Source organism: Nicotiana sylvestris, chromosome 11, assembly GCF_000393655.2.
Source record: "Nicotiana sylvestris chromosome 11, ASM39365v2, whole genome shotgun sequence".
Lineage (NCBI taxonomy): Eukaryota > Viridiplantae > Streptophyta > Magnoliopsida > Solanales > Solanaceae > Nicotiana > Nicotiana sylvestris.
The window spans coordinates 60319444-60331029 of NC_091067.1; the positions used below are offsets into that span (position 1 = coordinate 60319444).

The following is an 11586-nucleotide window of genomic DNA, read 5'->3' on the forward strand; positions in this document are numbered from 1 at the left end:
CCCTTCACGATTAAAGGACACTGATTCTATTATCGAAGAATCTGAAGGAAGTTCAGCTGCCTTAGTTAAACTTACTAAAGTAAAGGCTAAAAGTTATCATCTTCCTATAACATTGAAGGTTCATGATATGACCCTTACTAAGTTAGCATTATTAGATTCAGGTGCAGATAAAAACTGCATAATGGAAGGGATAATACCAATAAAAGGAAGCCTTTTTTAAGATAATTACTGCAAAATCATAAACTAACTAAGAACGCTGCAAATGGCACACGCTATGCTAACGTACGCCGACTGAGAAGCAGCCGTGGTGAGAAAGCAAGGTCGACCTAAGTGAGTACCACTAGTGATGGTCGGCGAAGCCATAAATGCAACAGTAATTGCAGATACTTTAGCTAAAGGTTCTACCCAGAAGATAACAACACCAATTGGGCACCAATTTCAACCTAATCCACAACAATTAGGTTCATCTAGCAATAATAAGGGACCGGTGAAGAGGATAGATCTCAACGCAGTTCAGATGAATGTAGCCACATCTTCATGTGAAGGCACACCAACAAGCTCAAGCATGGAGATTAAGAAGAACAAAGTGGATGCAGCGCCAAGTGAGCTGAAGGTCAATGGAACAGTAACAGCTGAGCAAAAGGAGGAGCTAAAATCACATGCAGCAGTACCGGAGAAGGAGAAAACATGGGCAAATTTATTTGCGGGGAACAGATCTTCATAAAATGGTATGATATTATCATATATTCCTCCGGAAATTGTTGATGGTAACATTGTGGTTAAAGCAGATAAAGAAGAAATTGAAGAACAGAACAAAAAATGGGAATGTGCCTTAATTATCTATGTGATTGGGGATATGTCTAGATATAAATTCATGGAGAAATATATAGCTCAAGCTTGGAGTAAAGTTAATATACCAGATCTGTTTCTTCATGATGAAGGTTATTACATAGCAAAATTTGATACCATAGGAGACTTGAAAGATATTCTATATGGTGGACCTTATACCATTAATGGTAGACTTATGGTCCTGAAGCAATGGACACCTGAATTTGACATTAAGGCTGAAGTTTTGATGGAGATCCCTTTGTGGGTCACTATCCCTAATTTGCCTATGAGCTACTGGGGAAACAAGACTTTAAGTAAGCTGGCAAGTGCTATTGGGAAGCCTCTCTTTGCAGATGAATGTATAACAAAACAGATTAGAATTTCCTATGCCAGGATTCTAGTGGAAGCTAATGTGACAAAAAAGCTTCCAACAGAGGTGACTTTGCAAGAAACATCAGGGAAACAGATCCAGTTGCAGGTGGAGTATGAATGGAAACCAAAGTATTGTATAAATTGCATGGAGATAGGGTATGACTGTACCGTGGAGAAGAAAGTCAGAAAAGAAGAACAATACAGAGGAAATCAGAAACAGGGGAAAGTTATCACAAAATGGCAAGTCAAAGGCCAAGGACAACAACAACAAACTGATCTAAAGGGAGAACCAAGTAAGGCAATAAGGCAGGAAAATGATAATGAAGATGTTGGGAATAATGGCAAGCTTCAGATAGTAAGGGATAAAGGGAAAGCCAAAGAGTTGCAAGATGTATACCAAAGAGAGGAGTGGCCAACTTTGCCTAGTAACAGTAGAATGACATTGGGAAGGACAACAATAACTACAGCAAATGCCTTTCAAATTCTACAGCAGGAGAGGAAATGGAGGAGACTAGGCCACCTGACCTGGGAGGTGGAATCATTATTCATCAATGACTTGGTTAATCTGGAATATTAGGGGATTGAATAAGAGATACAAACAAAAATAAATAAAGCAGTACATTAAAGACAAACACATCAAGCTGGCTGGGATAGTAGAAACAAAGGGGAAAGAAGACAAAGCAAGAAAGGTGATTAATATAATAGTCCAAGGATGGCAGAAACTAACAAATTATGACTATGTTGGAATGGAAGGGTATGGATCCTATAGGATGAACAAGCTTACACAGTTCAACCAATAGATAAATAAGACCAATTTATTCATTGCTTAGTATCTGGGAATCAGAATGGGATGCAGTGTTGCCTCACAAGTGGTGTATGGCCACAATGATACAGATCATATAAGGCAGCTATGGGGTTATCTAAAAATATTAGAACAGAACATAACAAGAACTTGGATAATAGGGGGAGATTTCAATGCAATCCTTAATATTCAAGATAGAATTTCTAAAGTGCCTGTGAAAAGTGTTGATGTAAAGGAATTTGCTGAGCTGTGTAATGACATTGGTATTACTGAATTACCATGGAGAGGAGATTATTATACATGGACCAACAAACAATAAGGTGATGATAGGGTGTGGAGTCGTATAGATAGGGTGTTTGGGAATGATATGTGGGTGATGAACTTTATCCACCTAAGCACTGAGTATGGGGAGCCTCATATTTAAGATCATAGTCCCATGGTTATCAACATAAGGCAGCCTAGGAAAACAACTAAATGCCCTTTCAGGTTCTTTAATGTATGGGCAAGCCATCCTGATTTTGAAAGGATAGTAAAGGAAGAGTGGAATAGTAGCAATGCATCAGGTAAAATGGGAAGCATTTGGACAAAGCTCAAAAAGATGAAAAGGCAGTTTAGAAAGCTTAATAAGGCAGAATTTAAAGGAGTGGCAGAGAAGATAAATCAAGCAAGGCAGACCATTCAACACATACAGAGCCAGTTACAAAGCAACTACAATGACCTGCTGCAAGAACAAGAAAAAGAATGGTTGCACAACCTGGAAACTTGGTCAATGGTGGAAGAAAAGATACTGCAGCAGAAGGCAAGGGAAAACTGGATCAAAGTGGGTGATTCTAACAATAAATTCTTTTTTGCAGTGATAAAGGAGAGGCAACAAAGGAAACTAATAGTGGAACTACAGACACTATCAGGAAGTATCATAACAAATTATGCAGCCATAAAAGAGGAGATACTGTCATTCTATAAAAGCTTAATGGGAACAAGTGCTCATGTACTTCCAGCTGTGGACAAGAGGGTAATGAAGGGAGGGCCAACATTAACAAAGTAACAACAGCAAGATCTGATTGCAGAAGTTACTAGCCAAGACATTGATGAAGCTTTAAAGGGGATAGGAAGTGACAAAGCACCAGGCATAGATGGATATAATGCAGAATTTTTCAAAAAATCATGGCTAGTGATCAAAGAAGAAGTGTATGCTGCAGTGAAAGATTTTTTCAATACAGGGGTGATGTTTCCAGCAATCAATTGTACAACAATCACATTATTGCCAAAAGTGTCCAATCCAGTGACAATAAAGAATTTCAGACCTATTGCTTGTTGCACTATGCTGTACAAGATTATCTCTAAAGGGCTAGCTGGAAGAATGCATAAAATCATGCCACACATCATATATGAAGCCCAAGCAGGATTTATCCCAGGGAGAAAAATAGCAGACAATATCATCCTTGCTCATGAGCTAGTCAAGGCTTATAGCAGGAAGCATATATCCCCTAGATGTATGATGAAAGTTGACATGATGAAAGCACATGATTCAGTGGAATGGGTATATCTGGAACAAGTGCTAGAGTATTTGTGTTTTCCCACAAAGTTCTATAACTGGGTGAAAGCTTGTATATCAACAGTCAGTTACTCAATTATGATAAATGAGGAGCTGACAAAACCTTTTGATGCTGCTAAGAGACTCAGACAAGGTGACCCTATATCATCTTTTTTGTTTGTTATAGTGATGGAATATCTAAGCAGGCTGCTCAAAGGACTGAAAAATGCTCAGGAGTTCAGATTTCATCCAAGATGTGGGAAATTAGACATAACTCATCTCAACTTTGCAGATGACTTGCTGCTGTTTGCCATGGGAGATAGCAAGTCTGTCTCCACAATGCATGATTGTTTCATGAAATTTTCCGCTACATCTGGACTGATAGCTAATCTCAACAAGAGTGCAATCTACTTTGGAGGAGTTGATCAAGCAACAAGGCAGGGAATACTACAGAATAATGTATATACTCTTGGCGAATTGCCTTTCAAATACTTGGGCATACCATTGGACACAAAGAAGCTGTCAGTTATGCAATGGAAACCATTGATTGATAGAATAGTAGCAAGGATTTCTTCATGGACAGCCATGAAACTATCTTATGCTGGAAGGGTTCAGTTAGTCCAAACAGTGATATTTGGTATCCAATCCTATTGGGCCCAAATTTTCATACTACCAGCTAAAGTGATGAAATTGATAGAGGCTTACTGCAGAAGCTATATATGGTCAGGATCCAATACAATCACAAAGAGAGCATTGATAGCCTGGGACAGAATGTGCTTGCCTAAGTCTGTTGGAGGGTACAATCTATTGAATATCAGAATTTGGAATAAAGCAGCTATAACAAGTGTATACTGGGACTTAGCACAGAAGAAAGACAAGATGTGGATAAAGTGGATTCATACTTATTACATAAAGGGGAAAAGTATAGTGGAGATGAATATACCCCAACAAGCAAGTTGGATGGTGAGAAAGATTATGGAAGCAAGAGGAGAAATCCAGCAACTGCCCACAGTGCAATAAAGAAGGACCATAACCAAGCAAATTTATTTGGGAATTCTGGGAAGATACAACAAAGTGGTACGGAGAACCTTGATGTTGCACAATGAAGCTAGGCCCAAGGCAATATTCACTATGTGGATGCAATGCCATGGGAGGCTAATGACAATAGATAGGCTTGCTAACTGGGGAGTCCAAGCAAACACAATTTGTTGCTTGTGTAATGAAATAGTTGAGTCACATGCACATTTGTTTGGTGAATGCAAATTCGCTAACATAGTATGGGGAAGGCTTATGCAATGGATTCAAATCAATGCGAGTCCATCACTGTCATACACACAGAAGATGGCATGGATAATAAAGCAAGCCAAAGGGACACCATGCAAAGCAAAAATTGTGAAAATGGTATACTCCGATCATATACATGGGATATGGATGGAGAGAAACAACAGAATTTTTGGTGAGACAATGAAGACTGCAGAACAAGTGGCAAGGGAAATAGCATGTGTTTGCAACATAAGAGCTAAATGAGGAATGAGGGAGAAGATGCAACAGCTTATGTATTGAAAACAATGTACTAACTAGCCAGACATTTGATTAATGTCTTATGTACTGCTTATAAGGTAGGATAGAATAGAAACTTGTATAGACTAAGTGAGCCGAGAATGGTTCTACTGCTTTGTAATGTTCTCTTTGGTGATAAATGGAAAACATAATTACCAAAAAAAAAAATACCAATAAAATATTTAGAAAAAAGTACACAAAAATTATACTCTGCTACAGGAGAATTACTAAAAATAAATTACAAATTATCGAAAGCACATATCTGCAACGATGGAATATGCTTTATTAACGACTTTGTAGTAACAAGAGATATTAATGAAGAAATAATTCTAGGAATTCCTTTCCTGACTCAAATAAAACCACATTACGACGACTTAAGTGCACTCTGCACCACAATGTTAGGCAAAGAAATAAGATTTCCTTATCTAAATCCCATCTCTAAAAAAGAAAGTGATTATATTAAATCACAAAAAATTTTAAAATAAATTTGTTAACTCAGCAAGTTAATTATTTAAGGAATGACATCAAAGTTCACAAAATAGAACAAACTTTAAAAACCCCTGAGGTAGAAGATAAAATTAAACAGTTTCAACAAAAACTCGAACTAGAAGTTTGTTCCGATTTGCCTACTGCCTTTTCGGAACGAAAAAGGCATATAGTCAACCTACCTTATATTAAAGAATTTAACAAACATGCTATACCTACTAAGGCAAGAACTATTCAAATGAATTATGATTTAGTGGAAGTCTGTAAAAAGGAAATAAATGATCTTCTCCAAAAGAAGATTATTAGACCTTCCAAGTCACCTTGGAGCTGTGCAGCCTTCTACGTTAACAATAATGCAGAAAAGGAAAGAGGAGCTCCCAGATTAGTTATTAATTATAAACCGTTAAATAAAGTATTACAATGGATTAGGTATCTGATACCTAATAAAAGAAATTTATTAAAAAGAACTTACAAAGCTAATATTTACAGTAAAATTGATATGAAATCAGGTTTCTGGCAAATTCAAATTACTGAAGAAGATAAATATAAAACCGCTTTCAATGTTCCATTTGGACAATATGAATGGAATGTAATGCCTTTCGGATTAAAGAATGCCCCATCTGAATTTCAGAATATTATGAATAATATATTCAACCCTTTTAGTAATATGTCAATAGTTTATATTGACGATGTATTAATATTTTCAGAAGATATTGATTCTCACTTTAAACATCTCAATACTTTCTTTAAGATAGTAAAACACAATGTCCTAGTAGTTAGTGCTAAAAATATTAAGTTGTTCCAAAATACTATTAGATTTTTAGGACATGACCTTTATCAAGGTACTTACAAACCAATCTGTAGAGCCATTGAGTTCTCGTCCAAATTTCCCGATAAAATCACAGACAAAACACAACTACAAAGGATTTTAGGTAGTCTCAACTATGTAGCAGATTTTATTCCTAACATTAGAAAGATCTATGAACCCCTTTATAAATGCCTTAGGAAGAATCCAGTCCCTTGGAGTCTAGAACAAACTGACACAGTCAAAAGGGTCAAGTCCATTGTTCAAAAACTCTCATGTCTAGGCATTCCAAATCCTGAAGCATTTATGATAATAGAAACCGACGCTTCAGAAGAAGGGTACGGTGGAATCCTTAAACAACGAATTTCTCCAGAGTCTCTCAAACAGTTAGTTCGTTTCACTTCTGGTATTTGGAATCCGGCTCAAAAAAAGTATAGTACAGTCAAAAAAGAAATTTTGTCTATAGTACTATGTATTACAAAATTTCAAGACGATTTAATAAACAAAGAATTTTTATTAAGAGTTGATTGTAAATCAGCTAAAGAGATTTTGCAAAAGGATGTTAAAAATCTTATTTCAAAACAGATTTTTACCAGATGGCAGGCATTATTATCTAGCTTCGATTTTAGAATCGAATTTATAAAAGGTGAAAATAACTCTCTACCCGATTTTCTAACTAGAGAATTTCTACAGGGAAAAAATGAGTCCAAACCAGAAATGTCCGTTCAGGGCCTCCCCCAAAAGAGAGAATAGGTATTCTGCCCTTGCAGAATTCTCCTTGTTACCACCCGTGAGACCACTTTTTTTTATTACCCCTCCGAGAGTACCCACTTTAAACAAACCCTCTACCATGACAATACTCGGATCCATTCCGAAAAAAGACGACCCATTTCAACAGGTTTCCTTAAAAGCCTCAACAAGCCAAACAGGAAAGGTACTAACTAGTTCTGACTATGCAATGAAGGTCCTAGAGTCCTTCGCTCAAGCAGTTCACCCACACACACCGGTTAAAATAGAAGAAAAGAGACTTGTTTTCTCAGAAAAGGAAACATTTGAATTAATTGCATAAGAACCAGTCAATGTTCTAGCCCTAGACAAAGGCTATGAAAATTATGACCTTGCAGATCTTATCAGACCTTGCTACACAGACAGAAATTATGTTGAAACCAGTGAACCTCTAAAAACAAAGAGGTACTACGAATTAATGAAAATAATTGAAAATGCGGAAATGAAAGTAAATTAATGACAAGTTTTAAGAAACATACTTTTATTTGAACATCAAGAACATGCAGAACAAGGGGATTTTGACAAAGGTAGGGAAAACATAAGAAAGAAAATGGGCGATTTTTGGTCTGCCCTGAATATTACAATTTGAGAGTCTTATATAGACCTCGAAGAAAAGATCGAATTCTCTCCATAGTTCATGCTGAATGGCCCGATATTACTTTTAGAAAAGTCATTTGTCCTTTGCATTTTTGAAAGGCGGTCCCTTGCTTTTCTGAAAGGTCAAACGTTGTTTTCTTCTTTTTGAAGGGGCAGAGGTCATTTTCTTCTTTTCTGAAGGGTCAGTGCCTTTGTCCTTTCTTTAAAGAGGTAATCGATCACCTGCTAGACTGGGCATAGGTTTGGGGTTTTCCGTCTAGATCTTCCATATCTCCATTTTTTCCGCTTTCTGCAGAGGATGAACTCGAAACTGTTTCTAACATGGCTTGTACTTGAGTCGGATCTGCTGACTCAATATTGGCTAGCATACCGAGTAGTTTTTTCTTTAACTCTTTCTGAGAGTTGTTTGATTCTGTTCTTGATTCTGTCCTAATTGGTCTGGACTTCTTGGTCTTTTTGATTTCAGGAATCCAACCTTTGATTTTAGGCGTTTCAACTAAATATTTGATTTTATCGATTTGTTCTATATCAAATGACCAATTAATAATAAAAGATATTCTTTTTGCAAAGTAATATTTGCATAATTTTATGTGGTCTGGAAGAGAGGAGATTTCGTTTTCAATTTGGAATCTCTCATAATGTATTTGAAAGCTTCGGGGCATCGTTTGCTCTATTCCTCCAAATACTTTCCACCAGTCGTAAAACCATTTGGGTAGAATTGATTTCTGGGCTTGTTCGTTATACTTGACAAACCAGGTGTGTGTTTTTGGATGTAGGTATAGAAAGTTAAACCAAACGTCCATATAATCTTTGAAATTATAGGTTTGAGGTCTATATTGAATTGATAACACAATTGGAGTGTGTATATGATCCATTCCCCATTCAAACGGGCTTAATACCTTATTGATGGTGAATTTCGAGATTCTGATACTAGTTGGGTCTCTCTCATCGTAAAGAGTATGCTCGAATGTAACAGACTTTGTATCTGTTAGGATTAATTCGTAGTACCTCCTTGTATTCAGAGATTCACTGGTTTCAACATAATTTTTGTCTGTGTAGTAAGGTCTGATAAGATCTGCAAGGTCATAATTTTCGTAGCCTTTGTCTAGGGCTAGAACCTTGACTGGTTCTTTTGCAATTAATTCAAATGTTTCCTTTTCTGAGGAAACATGTCTCTTTTCTTCCGTTTTAACCGGTGTGTGTGGGTTAACTACTTGAGCGAAGGACTTTGGGACCTTCATTGCATAGTCAGAACTAGTTAGTACCTTTCCTGTTTGGCTTGTTGAGGCTTTTGAGGAAACCTGTTGAAATGGGCCGTCTTTTTTCGGAATGTATCCGAGTATTGTCATGGTAGAGGGTTTGTTTAAAGTGGGTACTCTCGAAGGGGTAATCATAAAAGGTGGTCTCATGGGTGGTAACAAGGGGAATTCTGCAAGGGCAGAATACCTATTCTCTCTTTTGAGGGAGGCCCTAAACGGACCTTTCTGGTTTGGTCTCATTTTTTCCCTGTAGAAATTCTCTAGTTAGAAAATCGGGTAGAGAGTTATTTTGACCTTTTATAAATTCGATTCTAAAATCGAAGCTAGATAATAATGCCTGCCATCTCGCAAAAATCTGTTTTGAAATAAGATTTTTAACATCCTTTTGCAAAATCTCTTTAGCTGATTTACAATCAACTCTTAATAAAAATTCTTTGTTTATTAGATCGTCATGAAATTTTGTAATACATAGTACTATAGACAAAATCTCTTTTTTGACTGTACTATAATTTTTCTGAGCCAGATTCCAGATACCAGAAGTGAAACGAACTAACTGTTCGAGAGACTCTGGAGAAATTCGCTGTTTAAGGATTCCACCGTACCCTTCTTCTGAAGCGTCGGTTTCTACTATCATAAATGCTTCAGGATTTGGAATGCCTAGACATGGGAGTTTTTGAACAATGGACTTGACTCTTTTGACTGTGTCAGTTTGTTCTAGACCCCAAGGGACTGGATTCTTCCTAAGGCGTTTATAGAGGGGTTCACAGATCTTTCTGATGTTAGGAATAAAATCTGCTACATAGTTGAGACTACCTAAAAACCTTTGTAGTTGTGTTTTGTCTGTGATTTTATCGGGAAATTTGGACGAAAACTCAATGGCTCTACAGATTGGTTTGTAAGTACCTTGATAAAGGTCATGTCCTAAAAATCTAATAGTAGTTTGGAACAACTTAATCTTTTTAGCACTGACTACTAGGCCATTGTGTTTTACTATCTTAAAGAAAGTATTGAGATGTTTAAAGTGAGAATCTATATCTTCTGAAAATATTAATACATCGTCAATATAAACTATTGACATATTACCGTAAGGGTTGAATATATTATTCATAATATTCTGAAATTCAAATGGGGCATTCTTTAATCCGAAAGGCATTACATTCCATTCTTATTGTCCAAATGAAATATTGAAAGCGGTTTTATATTTATCTTCTTCAGTAATTTGAATTTGCCAAAAACCTGATTTCGTATCAAATTTACTATAAATATTAGCTTTGTAAGTTCTTTTTAATAAATCTCTTTTATTAGGTATCGGATACCTAATCCATTGTAATACTTTATTTAACGGTTTATAATTAATAACTAATCTGGGAGCTCCTCTTTCCTTTTCTGCGTTATTGTTAACGTAGAAGGCTACACAGCTCCAAAGTGACTTGGAAGGTCTAATAATCTTCTTTTGGAGAAGATAATTTATTTCCTTTTTACAGACTTCCATTAAATCATAATTCATTTGAATAGGTCTTGCCTTAGTAGGTATAGCCTATTTGTTAAATTCTTTAATATAAGGTAGGTTGACTATATACCTTTTCCGTTCCCAAAAGGCAGTAGGCAAATCGGAACAAACTTCTAGTTCGAGTTTTTGTTGAAACAGTTTAATCTTATCTTCTACCTCGGGGGTTTTTAAAGTTTGTTATATTTTGTTAACTTTGATGTCATTCCTTAAATAATTAACTTGCTGAGTTAACAAATATATTTTAAAAATTATTTGTGATTTAATATAATCATTTTCTTCTTTAGAGATGGGATTTAGATAAGGAAATCTTATTTCTTTGCCTAACACTGTGGTGCAAAGTGTACTTAAGTCGTCGTAATGTGGTTTTATTTGAATCAGGAAAGGAATTCCTAGAATTATTTCTTCATTAATATCTCTTGTTACTACAAAGTCGTTAATAAAGCATATTCCATCATTGCAGATATGTGCTTTCGATAATTTGTAATTTATTTTTAATAATTCTTCTATAGCAGAGTATAATTTTTGTCTACTTTTTTCTAAATATTTTATTGGTATTATTCCTTCCATTATGCAGTTTTTATCTGCACCTGAATCTAATAATGCTAACTTAGTAAGGGTCATATCATGAACCTTCAATGTTATAGGAAGATGATAGCTTTTAGCCTTTACTTTAGTAAGTTTAACTAAGGCAGCTCATCCTCCTTATTCTTCGATAATAGAATCAGTGTCCTTTAATCGTGAAGGGCTATTATCTTCTTCTTCATCGTGTTCTTCTTTTGAGAAGAATTCTTTGTCAATAGCTTTCCCTTTATCTACTTGAGATAGTATTTTATCAGTAATACTTTCCATCTCAATTTTATTAAGTCGAAGCTTAATATCTTTTAGTTATTCTTTTACTGATTTAAGTTCAGTTTGAAGATGTTGGATAGTAGTCTCTTCTGTTTTTACAAAGAATCTATTCATTACCTTTTTCATATCAAAAGGTTCTATCTGTGGTCAATTTCCCTTTTGTTTAATGATAATGTTTTTAACTCAGTTAAATATTTT

At 35.7% G+C, this 11586-nt stretch overlaps 2 protein-coding genes across 2 annotated transcripts; both read left to right on the plus strand.

Moving 5' to 3' along the window:
* The first annotated feature begins 730 nt into the window (after nucleotides 1-730).
* Nucleotides 731-1777, plus strand: LOC104217698 (uncharacterized). Its single transcript, XM_009768005.1, has one exon. The coding sequence runs from the start codon at nucleotides 731-733 to the stop codon at nucleotides 1775-1777; it is 1047 nt and encodes a 348-aa protein (XP_009766307.1).
* A 2917-nt stretch (nucleotides 1778-4694) lies between these two features.
* LOC138881084 (uncharacterized) lies at nucleotides 4695-5063 on the plus strand. Its single transcript, XM_070161284.1, has one exon. The coding sequence runs from the start codon at nucleotides 4695-4697 to the stop codon at nucleotides 5061-5063; it is 369 nt and encodes a 122-aa protein (XP_070017385.1).
* Nucleotides 5064-11586: the final 6523 nt, after the last annotated feature.